At 45.6% G+C, this 23,586-nt stretch overlaps 2 protein-coding genes across 3 annotated transcripts in view; one reads left to right on the top strand and one right to left on the bottom strand.

The window, feature by feature from the left end:
• The window catches only part of cog5 (component of oligomeric golgi complex 5), a 72,571-nt gene that overhangs the window by 11,780 nt on the left and 37,205 nt on the right, over nucleotides 1-23,586 (top strand). For both annotated transcript variants that reach the window (XM_079294400.1, XM_079294401.1), the window contains exon 7: nucleotides 22,407-22,537. In XM_079294400.1, the coding sequence (XP_079150526.1) occupies nucleotides 22,407-22,537 (131 nt within the window). The remainder of the gene's footprint in view (nucleotides 1-22,406; nucleotides 22,538-23,586) is intronic.
• LOC306795708 (G-protein coupled receptor 22-like) lies at nucleotides 1,821-4,780 on the bottom strand (the record flags this gene model as incomplete). The annotated part of the gene is made up of 3 exons (XM_079294298.1): nucleotides 1,821-2,873; nucleotides 4,301-4,447; nucleotides 4,673-4,780. The coding sequence occupies 3 exons, from the start codon at nucleotides 4,778-4,780 to the stop codon at nucleotides 1,821-1,823; spliced, it is 1,308 nt and encodes a 435-aa protein (XP_079150424.1).

Here is a 23,586-nt window from a genome sequence, read left to right as displayed (position 1 = left end):
CTTTTGGTCAAATTTTTCACAGGGCTTGATGGTCTCCAGAGGATGAGCCCTAGTTATACCGTGGCAATCCCAAAGACGTGTTCTCTCACATCACCATGAGGTGTTATCAGCTGTTGGACAGGGTTGCATTGAGGTTTGGAATAAACATTCATGTTTTACTCTAATCAGACTGTAATCATTCTGGTAATCCCTCCCCCTTTCATGCGCCATCATCAGGGTTCAGTTTAAGCTTCTCTATTGGTCATTTTTCTATAACTAAATAGCTGCAACGCTAAAGACATCTTGGTCTCCAAATGTGCATCAAATGCAAATAATAGCTGTTATAAAAACCTAAATGCAAATTTTGAAACTAAGAGACTAATAATACATGCACGTAATTGGCTACTTGTCATGTAAAAGCCATGAGTGTGTGTGGATAAGTTGTAGATGTCCTGGAGAGCATTAAGTTGTCCGGTTGTCAATAACTTGCCTTAAGTGTCTGACTACAATGTGATCTCTACATGGAGTGATCAGGGAGTGATTTAGGGAAATAGCTACAGGTAAGAGGACAATGCATGTATTTCTGATTTGAGGGTGAACTGTTGCTTTAATGCCCTAAACCTGTGACCTGCTCTGGTTCAGACTAAGTTCGATCTGAAATCACCAGACTTCAACTGAGTCCGACCCCCGTAGTTCTTCCATTCCTTTGTGGCGCCTCATGCTGCCTCATCCAGTGACAGAGTACTTCACAATTGTTACGGTAACAATACTGTAAGGCAGTTGCATACTGTGTGAATTAAATACTTAACAAATGAAAAGAGTATTTCCTAATTTTATTGAGAACTTTAGTGCAAAATGAACATAAGTTTCAAGTGAACTTCTTGAGAAAAAAATAAATCTCGACAAACATCGGCCTTATGGATATCTTCTTTAAACAGGCCTGATATCTAAACAAAACACTGTTAATGCAGTCTGTGTGTCAGAGTCTGTGTGGTGAAGAAGAACGAGTCCTGTTGTGCTGGTTATTGACAGAGAATAGCCTGCACTGCAGATATGTCTGTCGTGGGACTGTAGTGTGAACTGTGCAGGAGATGGGTTCTGTGGTCCGTGTCTGGTTCCTCTTGTCTCGGTTGGGCTGAGCCTGACAACTCTTCTGCATGTTGTGCCCTCTGGAAGCAAAACAGCCGTTTGCTTGAGCTCCACTCTGCTCCTGCTGCCATATGCCACGTAAAGTCGTGTCCTAATCATATTGCTGCTACACAGTTTTTTAGACATCACGGTAGAAACGATATAGAAACAATATTAACCATAGACATTTTTTTATGGTTTGAAATATATCGTCACATCCCAGTCCTACTGAATTGTCCTTGATAGCACTCAACACAATATTTCATCACAAATAGCAATCAATGACCCACTCTATGTCTATCACACCTATTTTGAGACATATTTTGTACAGAGGAAAAACTGTAAATGCAATCCTTGAACTGGTACACATTCCGCTGCAGGTAGTTTCACTCTACATGCTGTTCTACTTTAAGGAACCTCCTCCCCTGTACCTCTGCACTCCTCTGATCTCAGGGTAGTAAGCTGCCCGTGGTTGCTGTTCTCCATTGTTAATGAGCCCGTGTGTTCAGCTTGTTTAGGCTTGTAGTATATTTCCCCATCATAGTTGGATTTCTTCTGTTTCTTTTTTCCACCTCTTTCTTTGGATAAACAAAGCTGCCTCCATCAGCACCAGCTTTTAAAGATGTTTCTGCCATAGTTGGTTACTTTAAGTGGAATGTAACAAAACCATTTTAACTCTGCAGATGCAACATATTTACATTGAGGTTGCTCCTTTACTCTACGTCTTGTGAGCACAGACATTTGTGTCTGGCGTCCGTGTCTTTGAAGGTAACCGTTTTATTACTCCTGGGGTCAATCCACGAGTTATGGATGACTACATTGTTGGGCGTAGGGTCGGCTTCTACTACAGACACCACCCTTTTCTTCATCTTGCTTTTCAAAACCTTTTGGAACTTCTGCCGAGTGAAGGCATAGAGGAGAGGGTGAAAGATAGTGGTTCCATAGGCCATCACCAGGAAGCCTAAGCGGAGGCGCACAGTTAGATCACTGGGCCCGGTGCTGAGGATGATGGTGTTGAGCACAGTTATTGGGGTCCAGCAAAGTAAGAATGTGGAGATGATGAGAAGAGACATCCTGAAGACTCGCTTCTGCCTCTCCCGTCTCTCCCGATGACGCTTCACTGCTCGTCGTAGCGCAATTATGACTGACACGGACGCCCGCATGCCCAAAGGTGCGTTCCCACCTGCCCGGACCCCCGTGCTGCTCTGGGAAGCGTCCGTTGTCAATGCTTGTGTCGCAGTGCTCAGAGAGATAGTGGTTTTGCTCTTTTGCTTCTTTCTAGGTAAGTTGTGCTGAAAGCGTGTACCAATGCGGATATTAAGTGCCTGGAGGATTTTGTAGTAAGTCACCAGCATCACCACAGCTGTAAAGAAGAATATAGGGATCTGTGCTAGCAGGTGATAGTAGAAACCCTGCTCTGTGTAATACTCATGTGGATGAGCCACTGTGACCACTGCAGTCTGGTTCACAAGGTCTGAACTAGAGTTGATGAAGAAGCTGACTTCCATGAAGGGAACCAGGAAACTGAAAAAGGATAGAGCCCAGATGGACCCCAGTAGAGCGACTGCCCGGCCCATCGTAAGCAGGCGGTTGGCCGGGCGCACTGAGATGTCGTAGCGGTCGACAGTGATGGCCAGGACAGTGATGGCAGTAGCTACACTTGCAAAGGAGACGCAGGCCTCGTGGAAACAGCAGATGATGGCTGTATCCGTCTCCAAAGGAAGCAACACCACCACTGCTGTCAGCGGGATGCAGCAGACGCACACCTGGAAACAAGACAGGAACTCAGGTCACATCCCAAATGCATCATGTCTGTTCATTCTTTGTTTAGCAGCAGGTACAACTAGAACACACTTTGCAATGACTGCGCTGCGACTAACGGGTATACTGTGACTGTATCAATCCAGAGTCCATACTGCAGCCATTATCAATACAATCACTGAATGTATTATTGGCTCGATAGATGACCATGTTTACCCAAATGACTATCGGCCTGCGAGCGAGAGGTTTCAGTGCTCATTCGGTCCAATGGTCAGTGTAGTGAAAGAGACGTTATCAGCACAATATCCTCACATTTACAGACCTTCATTCCATTTGGAGCTGTCAATTTAGAATGCTGGATCGTATAATTATATTTTAAATATCATATATTTTGTGACTCAACTCTATTAGTACTATAACGTCTGAAGTAGAAGTACACAGTAGTAGTAGACGGTTCCATTGCATATTTTCTAAGTGCTTTCAGAAGCTTTTGACGGATATTTTTGGGTACAATAAATGTTGTTCATTCTGTACACATAACATCGATCACACTTCTGTCCATCCTGGGAGAGGATCCTCCTCTGTTGCTCTCCCACAGGGCTCTCCCTCTTTTCTCCCCGTTAAAGGTTTTTTTTGGGGGGGGAGTTCCTGTTCTGATGTGAGGGTCAAAGGTCAGAGGATGTCGTATGTGTACAGATTGTAAAGCCCTCTGAGGCCAATATGTAATTTGTGATTTTGGGCGATACAAAATGAATTGAGTTGAATTGAAGTAATGTCTGCACCTGGTGTTTTTCCTGAACCAGAGTGTACTTCACTGGTGTTGCTGACCATTTGGGTGTGTGACTCAGCTGTGTCATAGCAGGTGTCTAGCTGAGGAGCCAAGGAAGCTCAGTGTTGAGTGTGAAGTCGTTCGTTCTTGCGAAAGCGGCAAGCAGCAACACCCAGGCCACACAGTCTTCCCGTTCTGAACAGACATGTTTTCAACTGTACCAGCAAATAATCCATGTTTTTTTCCTCCTTTTTTAGTACAAATACGAAGGAAAAGCTTCCACTAAGCCCTCTTGAAATGTTGCTGTTTGTATGATAGTGCTGCAGAAATATAACCCACATTGTAATGGACACAGTGGACACAGTGGAGAAGGTTGTAGCAGCATCTGGTTGAAGTAGTTAAGCTGACTTCACTGCATTCAGCACCTTAGTTGAGTAAATGAAAGCCCTCATCAACGTGTAGGGGCAGCACGCGTAGCACCTGTTAGTGTGTATAGCACATAATCAAACGTATTGTTATTATACTTTGTCTAATTACTGGCGCAGTAGTGGATGTTCTGTCCCTTTTTAAAACCAGAAGCATATGAAGTGAATGAAACGTCCAGTCCCCTTTCTGTCACACTCTGCAAAACAGTAGCTTCTAGATGTTAATAGATGGACTCACCACCACATCCACCACATGCAGGCTCATAGTGATGATGTTGGAGACTGAGCTGATGAGGTTCTGTTTCATACAGTAGAGGACGAGCACAGTGAGGTTGGAGCTCAAGCCCAAAACGATCTCCAAGAGTAGGAAGCCTGTCAGAGAAACCTAACACAAAGAGTGTGACATATCATGTTCTTTGAGTCATCATAACGGATGATCATAATTCATTTATACTTTATATCACCAGGAAGTCTTCTTACATACTTCAGATTATTTCCTGAACATATCCTATACCTAAGAAGATCTCTGTGGATAAACTTGCTGGCAAGAAAATATGCTGACATGTCACATTGATTTGATTAAAAAGCTTATGTGAGGCTGCAGCATCACCTGGAAGCTGATGGGGTAGATGGGCTCGTCTGAGGTCATGTCAGCAGTGTCGAGCACCGTCGTGTTGCTCATGGTGGCTGCAGAGATCCGCACTGGGGATGTGTGCATTATCCTGACGGGAGGAAGAGGCCTGCAGAGCAGTATGCACAAAAATGGTTCATTTAAATTGAATCTAATAAATATTAAAACCATATCAAATTCTACCAGGTCTTTTTTGTTGTAAAACTGTCCCCAGACCAGTGAACCTCCAGCTGGTCTTGTCTTCTTGTAGGTAACGTAGTGTAAAGAGACGGTGAGGTGAGGATCAGGCTCACTGTACAGCGCGCTCTGAGCCACTGATTATGTGGCATTCACTTCTCTTCACACTGCTGCCCCATAATATTTTAGTATCTGTGGTTTTTTTGGACTCACAAAAAAGTGCACCCTTTGTATTTTTCACCTACATTCACCAAACAATATTTTCATCACTGAATAATCAGTCTGGTAGCATTATTGATTTTGGTGTGTACTGTCAAATGCAAGTGCTATATTGTCAATGTTGAGTCGGGAGTGTCACACTCATTGGTAGTTTGTGTTGGGAGGAATCGGTTTAATAGCAGAGAAGTCATGTGATCAAGCAGCGTCTGAAATCACCTCCAAACAGACAATCCCTCCAGCACACACCAGCTTCATGCAGCGGTCCACCAGGCGTGCAGAGGGGAGGAGCGATGCAGGTTTTGTCTTCTTGAAGTGTGCCGCTGAGTGAAACACGATGAATTCCTTTACAGAAAGATTCTGTCGATTGGCTCCTCTCTATGACCACATATTGTTTGCCTTGCTTATGAATGTGGCTGTTTGGAACAGCTATAAACAGTTGAAGGCAAACGTTTCTTTCAGACGTGGTTGGACTACACATTGATGGAAGAGAAATGACAGGGATGGGAGTCTTTTTTATTTTTAACCAATGTGTGAGAAACCTCGCAGGAAAGCAAGTTAAAAGAATGTGTCCCGGTCTGTTTGCTAAGCCTAAACCAACCCAACACGAGAGCGGTAGGATATGTATCCTCTGGACCGATGGAAGGTTTGCAGTGTGATATCAGGTTAAACTCACCTCTCCCTTCCAGCAGTGTCCTCTCCAGCTCAGCAACAATCCAAGGGACTTGGTGAAGCATGTCAAACCATCCCATCATATCGTGACCTGACGAGATCAATCTTCTCTTTATCCACCTGATTCACAACATTCCCTCTGTGAGCATATTACAGTGTGATGGACAACAAAGAGTCTGAGCTAAGCTTTGGGGATACTCAGGCGAAGGGAAAAGTCTGTTTGTGAAACACAGAAAGCAATACACACCCGCCCCTCGTTGGGGGGCATGTGGTCTGCAGCATCAGTGCGGTGCACTAAGATCAATGCTTTCTTTCATGAAGAGCTCTGTCTCATCATTGTCCGTTGTGCTGGCAACGTTGCCTCCAGTCTCATCCCTGCTTGGAGAGGATGCCAGTGCCAGAACAATCCAGCTGTCTCCACTTCTCTCCACTTTCCAGGTATTCTGTGTCTTTCACACTTGTCCTGATATGGTCCACAGCACTTTATGTCATCAGGTTTGAAATTCCATATTCAGAGAACAGTGACGGTAGACAGTAGAGATGGAGGATCCAAGGGAAATAGAAAACAAGCTTGTGTGGTTGCTCCTCTTGGCTCGCGCCGTCATGGACCCTGGGATCCCAGAGGAGGCAGAGTTGCACCAAACGGCAGAGACTTAGATATATGTCATCTGGAGTCCTTGGAAACCAGGCAAAGAGACTGATCCTTTGACTCTTGCTTTTGTTACAGCCTTTGTAGTCGCCCCTTCATCCTTGCCAGAGAAGACTTGTCCCATCATTGTAATCATCTTCCCTTGCGTTCCTCCTCAGTCATAGTCCATCTCTGATCCTGCCAAGAGAACGCGTCGAAGATTTCAGTAAAAAAAGTATGAAAAATAAATGTGATCTTTTGCCCTGGTCTGCATGTTGCATCACATCCCCCTAATTCAACTCATTTATCATCCCGACAGAGAGCTGCTCTCTCTGTGCTAATTGGATGCCTGTGTGTGTGTGTGTTTAATCAGTTTTCGATGCCTTGCCTTTCATCTTTGATGGTTCTTGTCATGTGTTGTTCTGCTAATGATTACTGAAGACTGTGAACTGGCTCTCTGCAGACTGTCTTAGTGTATGAAATGATACACTGAGTGACTGTCACAACAACGGCCCACACAATGTCTCACTCAGTTTTAAGGTGGATCAGGATTGAGCTGGTTCGTCTTGAGATCTAAAATGTGTCATCTGTCTTTGGGCATAAGTGTCTCGGGAAATCAAGTACTGAAAACTGGCACTGAAGGTCTTCTGTGAGTCAGAGTCCTATTCACTTATTCTTACATTAGATAATCATGGAAATCGATCAAAATTTGGCCGCTTGCAGACTTTCTATTGAGGCTGAGATGTGTTCTTGTAAGGTTGCTTGTGTTTGACAACATTTAATATTTTAGACCTAAATGAAAACAGGTTTTGCTGAGAGTTTATATTTCTCAAAAAGTATCAAAAGTATTATTTTCACTGGTATGCTTCTTAATGTAGCAATAAATTACAATGTCTTTGCACTGTATCCTGTAGTAGTATACAGTACAGTATACTGTAGTAGCTGATGAAAGTGACTCTACATATGACATGATGTCTGTATTTACCGGTACACGTGTAAATGTGTCCTCGCGTCGACGTCTGCTCTACAATTACAACAAGCCCCTCGCTCCATCAACGAGCTGCATGTCTAACTGGTGCTCCGAGTACTCTTATAATGTGTTCAACCAATAGTACCATGGCCACGGACAAGGCTGCCTTCTTATTGGCTGTTTTCAGATAACTGCTCTGCTCTGATGTAACACACTCATCAGCGTTCTAAATACTCATGAGTCTCAAGGCACCTCATGATCTGATTCCTGTTCAGGGGCCGTGATTCGCTTATGAAACCATTATCAATGCGTCTTGATTTGTTATCTTACGCATCAACTTGAAAACCCAGTGTGACCTTTGAAGTGACTGCAGAGGTTACTGTTTCATATCTGCATTTCTTGTTTGTTTTGTGGATTATACATCACATGACTTGTTTAAGACATTTCCTCTAACTTAGAAAGCTAGCAGCAAATTGAGTGCTGAATGTTGTGTTCAACCAATGTTGTGTTGTAACCAATCATAATTTGTAGAACATGAAATATACCAAAACGTTAATGAAAGGATTTTTTATTTTATTTTTGTCTCACCAGTAAAAGGTCCATCCAACATAACACATTATTTAATGACACCTACATACATTTGTAACTCATATTGTATATTCTTATTGTATCTTTGAGTATGGTGGAGTACTGTCAGTGGCTTTAGATCTCAGAACGGGTCACACGTCTTCCAGCAGTTGGAGAAAGGGAGATGAAACGCCTGCTGCTGCATTGTGGGACATGCTGAGGGACCTGAACCAAGCACAACTTATCCCCAAACCCAGTCACAGCGATCCACCTACTACTGTAAACATGCCCACACATCTCTGGTGAAACAGAATTTATCAAGCAAACGTTCCAATCATTGTTTGATTTCATCTTCTCTAATGGGAGGATCTGACCCACTTCTCTGTTTTACATCATTGTAAAAATTCATTTAGCCTGTTTCAATCTGAAAACATCACCATGGGCTGTGATGGTGTTTCTCAGTATTTTAGCTTCTTTTTTTTTTGACTCAATTGATCAATAAAAGTGAAAAATAAAAAACAGCAATTGAAGAAATTCTTAGGTGCAGTCTTCAATGTTCTTTACTTTCATTGTCTTATATTCTGGTAGACCGGTTCTCGTTCTGATACCACGAAGACTTTTTAACTTGACTCATCTTTTCTTTAAGCTGTATCTACCATTGCATGAAATATGTGTCCTGTGGGTGTTCTTACTCGAAGGACAAATCCTGATAAGATTTGTGTTTCATGAGCTTCTCTCCAACAGGAGAGCTGGTCTCCTTAGGAGGCAGGGACCTCTGCTGAGCTTGTGAAGAGACCCAGCTCCCTCGCTCTTTGACAGCCACTCATTTATCTCATTGTTCTCCACTCAAAATAGTCACTGCTTGAAAAGCGTGACTCACAGGCTCAACAACATGTCAGACGGCTGTGTGGTGTGATTTTTACACTGCCTTCATGCGACATTCCCTTGCTATCAGAACCGCCATGTTAGTACATGAATATGGCGTGTGTCAGTTTACCTCTCGACGAAGACCATTCCTCAGAGATCCTCGGCTCTGTTGGACTGCTTTCCTTCCCTGTTGGGTTTTGTAATCTCAGTCCCCAAAGGTAGTGTAGAGCCCACAGGTGATGACCCCGAGGGGCTGAGCTTTAGTATAGTAGTCCATCACTCTGGGATGCTCGATAGTTGGTCCGTTCAGGATGGAAACCTGAGTGGTAGAAAGGATGCAGCCACGGAGCCTGGAGGGAGCAGGAGAGCTACTGAAGCTGCTCTGCCTCTCTTCTCTTTGCTCTGCTTCTGTGTCTGTAGGTCTGTCTCTCTGTCCTGCTTTCTCCCTCCCTCTGTCTGCCTCTAGTAGCCCCCCCCTTCTCTCTCTGAAACGTTCTTCTCCTTCTCTTTCTCCCCTACACACCTCTGCGCCTGACTAATTGCACTCACAAAGCACATATAACACTTTTCACTCATTTCTTTGTTTCTTCCTTTCATTTCCTTTTTCAGTCTTTCTTTGTCTTTTGTAAGTGGGAATAACTCCAGCATGCAGGACCAACAGAACACAGATCTTTTTTGTGTTTGAGTCCTTGTTTCTTCTTCTCTTCCTCATGTTTGTTTGCCCTCAGTAAAGAGCCCAGGTAGGACACTGTGGCCATGACGATGCTCAGACCAGCATCCTTCCTCTCGGGACTTTGGCCACTCATCTGCTGTTTGTGTTTGCATAGCTCCGGCCGGATGGTACATCTCTTAATTGTCCCTATCTGGCCAGCATTGGAGCAGTCGCCGTGTTGCGCTTACTGACTGGTGGGCATATCTGGAAGGTAGCTAGTGAGTGGATGAATGAGGGCTACTAGGCATTGGCATGGCAACAACAGCATCGCCAGCCAAAGAGAACGCAGACTGATGGATCAGAATTCAAAGGCCTGTCTGCTGTCTTCCGGGATACACCTCTCCACTGATAATGCAAGAACTTCTCACCCCGATCTGCTCATCGTATCTCAGCTTCTCATCTCTCACTCTGCATGTGTTTATTCAAGGAGTGTAAGCAGAGATGTCCAACTGTTTTACTGACATGCGCAACTCAGCGGGAGGCATGTTTTCCCCCAGATACAAGTCTTTAGTGAGAGAGCGATAGATGGCAGACAGCAGGCTTATGGAGAGGGAATAAAGACAGAGATAGAAAGAGATGAAGACAGCTCTGGTACCAAGAGAAGAAAAGATGGTTACACACTTTCTTTCTGAGCATACTTGAGCTTGATGTGTGAGTGAGGCAGAGATGGAAACGGATGAAGACAGCTCGGCAACCAAGAGACAGCCAGACAGCCTTTTCTTTTAATGCAATGATGACAATGTTGTGTGATAGGCTAGTTTCACCAGTGGTGGGCCGTCAGGGCTAGCAAGGCCTTCTCTGCTGGCCCTGACAGAGTCACAAACTTATATCTATTTTATAATTGAATCATTGTTCATATATACACCACATGTATTATAATATTTTTCCCATTATCTTATGTTCTCATTGCACAGCTCCTGTCTTCCTCAGTTGCTCTGCTTCCAGTGCAGCGTGTTTTAAGTAGAGCTTTTATCCAATCAGATCTCACCTCTGTGTCTCTAGGTAAGAAGAGAGGCAGAGGCCTGCAGACTCACAAGTGCATCCAGTGCAGTTTAAGTGAATGGGGACGATATTGTTGATTGTCATATTCTTCAACTAATCAGATCTTTAGTTTGACATGTTGGGCGTATTCTTTGATGTGTCAGAGCTGCTAGCTGGCCTACAAGTACGTGATTGGTCAGTGGGCTAGCCTGACGTGTTGGGCGGTGACAATCCCAAAATCTGCTGCCTCGGTGAGCGGACATCTTCAGCCTCAAACACATTAAAACGTATTCAAGAAATACAACTGGGGAGGCTCGACTGTCTTCACTGGTGTCCATGAATGGAGAAGGACTTCTTACTGGAACTAAAACACACGGATGTACTGAACAACGTGAGATTAAACTCTTTGTTAACAAAGAAAGGAGGATGGACTTTGTCTTTAAATAGTGAACAGCAGCTCTGGTAAGTTAAATGCGTTTGTTTTTACATCTGCAGTAGCTTTAATATACTTGTTTATATATTATTATTTGTACAACTTGTTTTTATGAAGATGGATTTTTGTTTGGTTTTATATGTGATGGGAACCATTGTTACGTCCAATGTTGCTCTGGGGACATATTTAGCCGGTGCCAGTGTTGGCAACTTGGTGATTTTCTCACTAAATCTGGTGACTTTCCAAACCCTCATGGAGACTTGTTTTGTCAAAAGCTACTAGAGACAAATCTAGAGACTTGTTCTGGTGTTGGAGACTTTTCTGGTGTTTTGACTCTGACGTTAAAGCACCACAGTGCAGAATGTACGTGGGGCGGTGCTGCCGTGAGCCGCCCCAAAGCATCATTTTTACACGAAACAAATAATAACCATAGCTGTGGCTTCATGATGAGATTATTCAGCTGCAGGACAGCAGTGAAGGCCCAAGTATAAAATGCACGGCCCGCCACTGAGTTTCACACCTACATTGCTGTAAGCACAATTGCGTTCGACAAAACATCTAAAAATGTGACATCTAGGCTGTCCATTGGCTTACCCTAAAGGCTGCCGGCATGTCTCTAGCTGAGCTATTTCAAACGGAGGTATATATGAAAACAAGTGCAGGGCTGTGTGTGTGCTTTGTATATGATAGAGCAGTGGTTATATTTGGTGTCACTGGGCAAACATTGCACAATGACGTTTCGCATATTGCAAATCAAGTGGTACCACAGAGTAAAAAGGCAAAAGAAACCTTCCAGAATTAGAAAATACAACTCTCATCCTTCAGCTCTCCCCTCTCTGTCCTCTGCCCCTCCCACCAGACATATGCATGCGCTTCATACAGCCACCTGTAGAAGTATTAGTCATTCATTTAAAACATCATGCTACCTACAGTTACCTGTACTACTGCTCATTCACTTCAAACATCATCCCAGTTGTGATTGTGGTTCTGATTCTACGACAAACACCGTCCTGTTCTCTTTGCAAACTTGTGGCCCTGGAAAGCCCTTTGAGATGACACACTGAGATTTGAGGCTCAAGCTAGCTACAATATCTGCACATTTCTTCAAACATCGAGAGCAAATTCTGCTGATATTTTAGCTCCCTGAGCTCACACAGAAGGTTAAACTATGAGCAGGGTTGCCTGGCTAGAGTGAGACTTTGATATAATTGGCTTTATCACATATAGGCACACTTAATCACATGCACATATTTGGACTTCTGATTCAACATCAGGGTTTGATACAGTATGGAACTTACCCTTGTTGCACGCGCAGTAGCTTAGGTCTGATATTAAGGGATATAGCCACCGGTACAACAAACCAGGGAAATAAACCTTCACAATATTAGACATACACTAACCCAACAAAGGGCTCACAGGTTCATTCACTCATACAAGTAAAAGATGTGTTTTTCCCAATATCAAAACTACACCATTTTATTGAATGTTTACAACCAGCAAAACCCAGAAATCAATAGAATAACACAATAACGTATCCTACTTTAGGCACATAGCCAAAACATGACATATTTACATATGACCACACTCACTTACTGAGCCACATATAAACATGAACACGATTACAGGGTTCATTTAGTGTCTTTGTAAAACAGGGTTGTGCAACGAAATGCAGTTTGTAGTCCTATTTAGTTACATCAGAAAAACACCAAAAACAAAACCATATTACATAAGGAGGGTGGAGGATGAATTTAGAGTTTCACCGCCTGAGGAAAGAAGCTGCTCTGAAGTCTGGTGGTACAGCAGCTGGACACTTCATTTCACAGCTGGGTGAGCAGGCTGTGGCTGGGTGGATATGTCTTTATGTCTTTTAGTATCATTTGGGCACTTCACAGGCACCTCTTGTCACCAATATCACTGATTAAAGCTGATCACTTGCTCCACCTCAGCACCATTGATGTCAATCAATGATAAGTTATTTACCCTGTTGATTGTTTCCATGCCGAGCACCTCACTATGAGCGGCTGATTTCCCTGTACCTTTTGTCTCCTGATTCATCAAAACCAACCCTCAAACACATCAGTGTATCACTCTCTGGATACGGTGGGATGCCAGTCTCAAGTTGAGGGTGGAAAATTGGGAATTCCTCCATCCCTCCACATAAACTGACTGGAGCTGTCCATGGTACCAACTGTGCTGAGGCACTTTGCTCCTTTACTATAAAACAGACATGACATGGTGAGGGCAGACAACACGACAGCAGCAGCGTATATATCGGCTGCCCAGTGTGCGCTTTGTCTCAGCAGCAGCCTTTCAACACAGCAGCAGCTGTTCGTTCATTACAGAGGGCACTCGAAAGGCGTGGCTCTGTGGAAACAGAGTTTGTTGCATTGACTTTGTGACCTCATCTCACAAGCCTTCAGTGCAACAGGATGGAGCCTCCGTGAGAGTGTTATCATCATCCATGATGACGGTGGCAGACATCTGCCCGGCGGCATCCTGGACTTCGCCAAGCCCTTTCATCCATTTCTATCCATTGCATATATCTGAGTAAATGTGGAACATTGTGGTAAATAATCGATGTCCTACTTATCTGCAGCGGCAGTACTGTGTGAACATCACACATCCCCTTGTTTCTCCACAAAGGCTGACATTGTGTTAACTGTTGACCTGTCATTTACAGTTTATGAACTGGTGCATGTTGTCTGCTTGTGGACCTTGGTGTCACAGTGGGGCATAGACTACATCAGCATAACCTAACAGCACTTAGAGGGTGAAGCCTGTACAATGTGTTCGTTACGTACTGTAAAGATTAAAAAGCTAAGGACCCTTCTGGCTACACCTATGCCAGCTGAATAAGTGCTGGTTTGAATTGAGAGCATAAATATGGTCTCACAGCTGTTCTATGTTGTTAGTGTGGATGTGAGGGAGCACCGTGCAGGGCACAAGGCGTGGACAGAACTTCACAGCTTTGCATGTGTGCGGGGATGATCCCAATAGCTCATTGATACTATACTCATTGAATCTGGAATTGGAATACGTAACTGATGTTCTTTCAGCAATATAAATAGTTAGTATCCATTGAAGGTGTTGTGAATCCATCTTCACTGCTGCTATCCATAGTTTTTTGATATAGTACTCAGTCAACATGTATTCCGTGCTCTTCTTCTTTGACTGTGAAGTACAAATTGTAGCGTGTCTTTGACTTTACAAATGACTCACCAGTGGCGGGCCGTGCATTTTATACCTAGGCCTTCACTGCTGTCCTGCAGCTGAAATACCACCTTATAACCACATGATGGCGCAACAGATATCAGTTTCTAAGGCTGTAACTATGTAGTATTAAATGTACATATTAAATGTACGTACCGTTCGGTACGAGACTTGCAATAGGTTTTAATAGTACTAGAGCATCTAGAAAATGCAGAAGCTTATATTCAGGAAAATATAAAGTTTTCTGCGCTCATGGTTCACAGTGGTTCTCAGCTGGTCTGGCTGTGGAACCCGCCATCATTCCTGAATGACAAGTCACGGCCCAAAGAGTTCGTCTTGTGATTTTACTTTCACAACTTGAGCATTGTACGTACTGCTCTGCAGTGTCTTTCCTCGTCTCAGTCCCCTGTGTCATGGTGCATCTCACTCAGTCAGAATGCCCATATTTGATTGGCTGAGCTGCATCACGTGATGTGATTCACTACCCGACATGCCTCTGCTGTTAAGTTTCACGATAGTCACGTGCTCGCCCACTGACCAATCACAGCGCACTCTGCACCTCGCGGCAGACACTGAGCTGCACTAATGCTGACGTCATTATAGGCCGCTAGCAGGCGCTGCCACATCAAAGAATACGCCCAACATGTAAAGATCTGATTGGTTGAAGACTATGACAATCAACAATATCGTCCCGGTTCACTTAAATTGCAAATGGATGCAGGCCTTAAAACAAGCTGCACTGGAAGCAGAGCAACTGAGGAAGACAGTAGCTGTGCAATGAGAACATAAGATAATGGGAAAATATTTTTATAAATTATAATACATGTTGTAGGGAAGTTAAGGAAAGGGGTGTAACCCTGGTGACCAGGGGGGTTAAAGGGTGGCAGGAAGGGAATGTGTGTTATGTTTTGTATGGCTGGAAATAAACGGCACAAGGTGCAGTTAAAGGGAATACTCGCCTCCTTGTTTGTTTCCACGCACCTACATTGGTGACCCTGACTCTCCTGGACGTTTCCAGAAGATAAGATGTCGACGCACGCAGTTTCGCTGAAACTGCCGGAGTTCTGGGAGATGCAAGCGGCGGTGTGGTTCGCCCAAACTGAGGCACAGTTTGCCCTCAGAGACATTTCAGCGGACGCGACAAAATATTATTATGTCGTGGTGGCTCTCGGCAGTTCAACAGCAGGCAGAGTGGTGAGCATTCTTGAAAATCCTCCAGAGAGGGATAAGTACGATACCCTGAAAGACCGGCTATTGAACATTTTCGGGCTTTCGGAATCTGAGCGGGCTCGCCGGTTGCTTGCTCTGAATGGCCTCGGCAACAGCAAGCCATCGGAGCTAATGGACAAAATTTTAGCTCTGCCAGGTAAACACGAGCCGGAGTTCCTGTTTTATGGAACTTTTTCTGCAGCAGCTCCCGCTGCAGGTGCGGGCCGCTTTGGCCAACACCAGGATTACCGATTGTCGGGAGTTGGCCGAGGAGGCCGATCTTTCTGGCCAACAAAGCTACACGGCCGCGTTGAGGCCGGCCCAAGCCACGGCGTGGCCGGGGGAGACAACGATTGTCGCAGCAGCGAGCCAACGGCGGGGAGCTACCGGCCTGTGCTGTTACCACGCAAGGCTTGAGCCACGGGCTACGAGGTGCCGTTTACCATGCAGTTTCGGCAGGACGGGAAATGCCAGGGCCGGCGCTCAGTGACTGCCGTGAGCGTCGGGTGGGAAGGCAGGCTGCTGTTCATCCGGACGACGTTTCCGGGCGGCGCTTTCTCTGCGACACGGGGACGCAGAGGAGCGTTGTGCCTGTATCGCGGGTGGACATGCTGACAAATGGGCAGGGCCCCCCGCTGGAAGCCGCGAACGATACCCCCATACGCACTTTTGGGACACGGTGCCTGGAGCTGTGTTTTATGGGGCAGCGTTTCAGCTGGGACTTTGTTACTGCCAAAATTGCCATTCCCCTGCTTGGCGCGGATTTCCTATGCGCTTACGGACTATTGGTGGACGTCAAGGGCCGCCGCCTGATAAATGCTGTGACTTTTTGTTCTTACCCATGTACACTAAGTACACATCACATCACTCCAGTTCTGAGGTCTTTGCACTGGCTTCCTGTCCAACAAAGAATTGACTTTAAAATCCTGCTGTTGGTTTACAAAGCACTGAATGGTTTAGGGCCAAAATACATCTCTGATCTGCTTCTACCTTATGAACCATCCCGACCCCTCAGGTCGTCTGGGACCGGTCTACTATCTGTTCCCAGAGTCAGAACTAAACATGGAGAAGCAGCGTTCAGTTTTTCTGCTCCACATATCTGGAACAAAGTCCCAGAAAGCTGCAGGTCTGCTGAGACCCTCAGCTCATTTAAATCAACATTGAAGACTTTTCTGTTTGCTGCTGCCTTTAATTGAACCACGTTCAATTCATATATTAATCAATTTCCTGCATTTCTGCATTTGACTACTGCATTTTATTTCTTGCACTGTTTTTTAATGTTTTAATGAATGTTCTTAATTGTTTTTAAATCTCCTTTTCTTTTTGCCTTATGTTTTGATGCTTTTAATGGTTTTATGTGAAGCACTTTGAATTACCTTGTTGTTGAAATGTGCTATACAAATAAACTTGCCTTGCCTAAGTGGAGCGGGTTCTACCAGGTTGACTAACATGCTTGCAGCGGCTGATGAGTTTCTGCGTGTGCTGGCCGAGTTCCCAGACTTCTCGCAGCCCACCTTCTCCTCCTCCACAGTCAAGCATGGGGTGGAGCATCACATCTCTACCACCGGCCCACCGGTACATGCCCGGGCCCGGCGCCTAGATCCGGCAAAGCTCACCATCGCCAAGTTAGAGTTTGAAAACATGGAGCGCCTGGGCGTCATTCGCCTCTCCGACAGTCCGTGGGCTTCACCCCTGCACATGGCCCCGAAGCCTGGGGGCGGGTGACGCCCGTGTGGAGATTATCGCCGGCTCAACGAGGCAACAATCCCGGACCGCTATCCGGTTCCACATATTCAAGACTTTTCTACCCACTTGTCGGACAGCGTGGTGTTTTCGAAAGTGGACCTGGAAGAGGTTACCATCAAGTGCCCGTTCACCCGCTGGACATTCCCAAGACTGCGCTGATCACTCCATTCGGCCTGTTTGAGTTCTTGAGGATGCTGTTTGGCCTAAAAAATGCCGCGCAGACGTTCCAGCGTCGAATGGACACTGTGCTGAGGGACCTGCCTTTCCTGTTCGTCTACCTGGATGACATCCTGGTGGCCAGTTCGTCAAGAGCGGAACATAGGTCTCACCTCCGGACTCTATTTGAGCGACTCAGCCAGCACGGGTTGATCATCAACCCGGCTAAGTGCCAGTTTGGGTTGACCACCATTGACTTTCTGGGACACCGCATCACAAAGGACGGGGCGCTCCCCCTCCCGGCAAAGGTGGAGGCAGTGACTAACTTTACACCTCCACGTTGAGGGCCCTGCAGGAGTTTTTAGGCATGGTGAACTTTTACCATCGCTTTATTCCCCGAGCAGCGCAAGTGATGCGGCCCCTGTACGAAGCCCTGAAAGGCAAGGCCATCAAACAGCCTGTGGACTGGACTGAAGAGAGGGAACTTGCGTTTGTTGATGCGAAAACAGCTCTGGCAAACGCAACAATGCTGGCACACCCGTCACCTAAGGCTCCGATTGCCATCACCACGGACACTTTGGACTATGCGGTGGGCGCGGTGCACGAGCAGTGGGTGAAAGGGGCGTGGCAACCGCTTGCTTTCTTCAGTCGACAGTTGCGGCCTAATGAGCGGAAATACAGGACTTTTGATCGGGAGCTCCTCTTTCTGGCCATTCGGCATTTCCGGTTCCTGCTGGAGGCTCAGCCGGTCACTGCGTTTGTGGATCACACGCCACTAACGTTTGCCATGAGTAAGAGCACCGAACCATGGTCTGCACACCAGCAGTGTCAGCTCTCCTTCATATCAGAGTTTACCACGGATCTACAACATGTAGCAGGCAAGGAAAACCTGGTCGCAGACTGTCTCTCCAGGGCTGTCAGCGGGGCTGTCCCGTTAGGATTGGACTATAACAAGATGGCAGAGGATCAAGTTACAGACCCGGTCGTCCAGGAGTTGAGGACGGCAGTTACGGGACTGCAATTGGAGGACGTCCCGTTTGGCGAAACTGGCGTTACGCTCCTGTGTGACGTCTCCACAGGCCAGCCGCGGCCGGTTGTTCCCGACAAATGGAGACAACAGGTTTTTAATGCTATTCATGGATGTCACACCCTGGCAAGAGGGCGTCTCAGAAGTTGGTCTCAGCAAAGTTCGTCTGGCGTGGGCTGAAAAAGGATATACGGAAGTGGGCCGGGACTTGTGTGGTGTGCCAGCGTTCCAAGGTGCACCGTCACATAAAGACCCCGTTAGCACAGTTTTCGGTTCCAGAAAGGAGGTTCGATCACGTAAATGTGGACTTGGTAGGACCTTTGCCCCCATCCCGTGGTTTCACACATCTCACGATGGTGGACCGAACCACTTGTTGGCCAGAAGCTATCCCTTTGTCATCAACAACGGCGGATGAGGTGGCTCGGGCGTTTATTCAGGCTTGGGTTGCCAGGTTCGGAGCCCCAGCTGACGTTTCCTTGGACCGAGGCCCACAGTTTACATCAGAGCTGTGGAATGCAGTGGCAGGAAGCCTAGGGGTGAAGCTCCATCGCACTACCGCCAACCACCCGCAGGCTAATGGGTTATGCGAGCGGTTCCACCGGTCGATGAAAGCTGCTCTCCGTGCCAGCCTCAAAGACAGCAGTTGGGTGGGCAGGCTTCCGTGGGTCATGTTGGGGCTTAGGACAGCCCCCAAGGACGATCTGCACGCTTCATTGGCTGAGCTGGTTTAGCCACTGCGGGTCCTGGGGGAGTTTATCCCCAAAGTCACAGACCCTTGGTCTGCAACCCAGCAGCGGGAAACGCTCCTGGAAAAAGCCAGGCTGTTCAAACCAGTGCCCACATTGCAGCACGGCCTTCCACAGTCATACGTCCCGTCCAGCCTCAGGTCAGCGGAGTATGTGTTCGTGAGCCAGGATGGCCACCGTGGACCCTTTCAACCCCCCTATGTCGGGCCGTTTCGGGTGCTGGAGACCGGAGACAAAACCTGCAAGGTCGACATGGGCGGCAAGCGGGAATACGTGTCAGTTGACCGCCTGAAACCAGCACATCTGGACACATCTGGACCTGGACCAACCAGTACGGCGGGGATGGCCTCGTACCTCGGCCTCTCTCTCTGTCTCTGTCTCTATCTCGCTCTCTGTCTCACTCTCTGTCTCTCTCGCTCAAAGAACACATATCTAAACAAGCAAAGAGATATGGGGCTCAGCTGTTCCATTGTGGTCTCTGGCAGGCTTTGTCGTTGGTTGAGGCTTCTAGCGGATTGCTTTTGAATTGAATGTGGCTTCTGTCCAATTCCATGGTTCTCTGTGCCTCAGCCAGCCACCTGCCTGATAATACTCTCTCTGGTGCTCTCTCTGTCTCTCTCTGTCTCTCTCTCTCTGGTGCTCTCTCTTTTGCTTTCTCTGTGTCTGTCTCTCTTTCAAAAAGATGAGCAACTAGACAAATAACCCATCTGAAATGGTTATATGGTTATATGGTCATAAATCATTATGAGCTGTGGATCTCCCTGTAGCTATTGTCTTCCTGATTTATCAAAACATGTGGCTGTGAGAAAGATGCTAATCAGAAGAGTAAGTAATCAATCAGAGAGTTGAGATGATGGCTTAAAGACCTATAGTTCAAAGCAAGCCTTTCTATTCTATTGTCATCATTCACACGCATACACCATGCAAGGTCCATCAGAAAACCAATTCACATTCATGCTCATTCATACACCCATGGCACAGCCTTCAGAAGCAAATTGGGATTCAGTGTGTTACCCGAGGAGACTTCGACATGCGGACTGAACCGCCGATCTGAGATTGCATTTCTGTGGAGGAATCAGCTGTTATTGGAGCGATTAGCGAGCGCTGTGACCAGCAGCGGCGTCATCAGCGGCGTCAGTTGCTGCTAGCACAACAGCTAGCAGCTTGAAATTATCCCCCCGGTCGCTTCCCGTAGCATTCCTTCAGCCATTCCTTCATTAGGCTTTCTATCATCCACCCTTTCTTGTTGACTTTCACTGCGATTCCTTTCGGGAATTTTTCTTTTGGCATTGTCATCCGCTTAAAAATCACCATGGGTGGAAGCTTTAGTCCGGATGCTGTGCAGCTCAGAACGCAAGTGAAATGCGTTCTCTCATGGCCAGTTGTTTTCAGCGTGACGGACGACTCACCTTTTTTGTTAACAGTCCTAGTGAGAGGTAGGTCAAACATCAAAGGTACTTCATCCATATTTATGTTAAATGTGTTGGCGGCGCAAAGCTACGAAAAAAATCCATACATTAGCCGCATCGTTGTAAAAGCCGCAGTCTCAAAGCGTGTGAAAAAAAGTAGCGGCTTATTTGCCGGAAAGTACGGTAACATTCTTGATGTTGTCACTTGTAGTCATAATGCACCAGAATCAGTTAATGCATTTTCTGGAGCACTTAGGTAGAACAGTAGAACACATTAAGGTTCTGCCACTGCTGCCAGAATCATCATGATAGAGTGATGCGACACGGTTGCATCAATTTCATTTCAGCACAAAACAGGATTGATTTGCGAGGCCAGTACATGTTTCTTCCTCTAATGCATCGGGCTGTCCAAAGGATGTGGGTGGACAAACAATGCAGAGGGAAGCAGAATGGAAATGTTTAACACGCAGAAGTGTTGAAACGAGCATTGCTGACAACTCTGTCAAGCTGACTACTCCCGCTGTCATCGTTCTGTAAAGGATGCAAATAAACAACAGAAATATGATAATGTAATCGCAAAGAATGTTGACCAGCTGCTTTAACAAAACAAAACAACAAAAACAATCCGTGTCTGCCAATATGGATGATCAATGATGATGATCAATGATTTGTTTGTGGCAAAAATATGTGATCAGGGATTTCTAAAAGTTAAATTTGCTCCTTTTTCCTTTTGTGCTGATCCGATCAGATCCGTGACTGAAATCTGTGATACCTTCCGAACCGTGAGCTTTGTAATCGGTTTCACCCCCAGTTTTGGGGTAACATACTCATAGGTTTGAAATGAAGCAATGACTAAGGTACCAAAAGTTCTCCAACACCCTCAAGTTGAAGCTGATAGGAAGCACTTTGGGCGAAGCCGTCACTTGTCTGGTTGGGGTCCACCTCTCAACATGAGGTTTGCAGCCCTGTTTTTCATTTCTGGAATATGGAGAGCTTTCAGAGTCAACAGGTGCTCTGAGGCCCACAAGCTCTCCACCATCCCTAACAGGGCAGCAGACCCAACTCCACCCGGCCTGTTGATATAGGCAAATGGGGGGCCGGTGCCCGTCCTCACCATCACATGCTTCCCCCGTATCAGGGGCCTGAAGTGCTGGAGGACCAATAACAATGCTTGTAGCTTATGTCGGTACTCTGTTGGAGAACACCAAGTACCGCTCTCCCCGGGCAGGAACCCCCCCACACCATCAGGGAAGCATCCGTGAACACTGAGATGCAGCAGGTCACTCGTCCCAGCGGCGTTCCCTTGTGTTTTGGGGACTGCAGAGTCGATTGAGAACATTGTTTCAGAGTTACAACATTGTTTGCAAAACAGTTTGAAGATTAATGTAACCTTCTTTGCCAATGACATTTCGGTGAGCAGCCATAGAAATTAACAGCATGGATTTAGGACTAGATACAAAGCCAAAGCCAACAGCTCCACGATGAGGCATAAAACAAACAAAACAAGACTTGAAACATTAAACGCAATTATTTGTATGACAATCGTCAACTAAAATTGCATATTGTGACCTTACTAACCACACTTCAAAAGTGACCTCAAGAGTCCAAGTAACACCACTTTGACACATGTAAAAAAACAAACAGAATATTAGCCTTTATAAAAATACTGTACTTTTCTGTGTACTTCCTGTAAACTTAATCATTTTTACATACATACATACATTTTTAGTAGGCGCAGGAAATGCGCTAAAGAATCAGTAAACAAGACTACGCGCTCAGTGTTGTTAGTTAGTTTGTTAATTAAATATACAAAAACAGTTTAACCTCTTTAAAGCACTGGAAAAATGGAAAAAAGCGTGAAAAATTAATAATTTATGGTTTTGGTGACTTTGGTGTGTGTGTGTGTTTATGCTTGCTTGCCCATGCTATAGACAAATTTCCCCTTGGGATGAATAAAGTATATTTATATTCTATTCTTCTATTCTAGACTATCTGTCACAAGGTGTGGATCTGAGCGGCATTGAGGTGATTGAGAATGACTTGCTGCTGATCAGCAGAGCCAGGCTGGAGGTGGAGAACCAGGCAAAGAGACTGCTGGAGCAGGGCATGGAGATCCAGGTACATACACACTCAACACAACCACTTCCTTTTGGTTGCACCAGATTGTCCTGGGCCTATTGTGCAGCTTGAACTTTGACCCCTGTTTTGAGAAACATCCAGCTAAAATATTTATTTTCAGGAATAAGTAAAATATTAGCAAAGTTTCTAAATCAAACATATAAACTCTCAAATAGTGGCCTGGTCCATTATTTACATCGACTGTATGCTGATCTACTTCTGTTTTAGTTTGCTGTAGATGCCAACCCAGCACTTCCCCCATGTTTACCTGTTGTCTTGATAAATTGAAAATAATGTCGTAGTGCAATTTTTGGTCGTCTTTTTCCATTTGGTGCAAAGCTACTGTCAATACAACACTTTGGCACAGATGTGTCATATTAAAAGCCTTCCAGTGGTTCAATGCCCCATTTCCTGGAAGGCAGTTCCAGTCCCCTTACTGTTTTTATGCCTCTGCAACCGCCAAAATGTTGTGCCAACTTTGAATATCCTAAAATTTGGCACAACTACCAACAGGTGGACTCAAGGATGAACTAATTCGATTTTGTGGTCATAGGTCAAGAACACTGTGACCTGTGACCTTGCATCGCCCATCCTTGTGAATGCCATATCTCAGTAATATCTCAAAGGAATGTCTTCATATTTGGCATAAACACCCACCTGAACCATTGGTTAGTGGACTGCCTTCTTGGCTTTTTTCAACCAGAAGTGACACAAGAGGGCGGAGCTAAGGACAACCGAATGCTGAATAAGTAACTTTTCAGACCCAGAGGTTTGGAAGAGGTGCACGGCACAAGTTGTGTTTGTTTACTAGAAAGTTCATGGCGTTACGAGACGAGACAGGATTCTGCCAGCTAGTGTATTGCGAGCCCAATGCCTGTGATGTAAGTGTAACAGTGAGAGTGTGCACCTCTGTGTCTGTCCACAGCTAATCTCTCATTCTATTGGAGGTAAATGCATCATATTGTGGTTGCTTCGCCATGACTGCATGCTTAAGAACCTCTCGTAGACTTGGTGTTACACACTTTTTCAAAACGTATTTTATTGCCTGT

This window comes from Melanostigma gelatinosum, assembly GCF_949748355.1.
Source record: "Melanostigma gelatinosum genome assembly, chromosome: 22".
NCBI lineage: Eukaryota > Metazoa > Chordata > Actinopteri > Perciformes > Zoarcidae > Melanostigma > Melanostigma gelatinosum.
The sequence above is the reverse complement of the archived record's forward strand: the minus strand, read 5'-3'. Positions and strand labels throughout refer to the sequence as shown.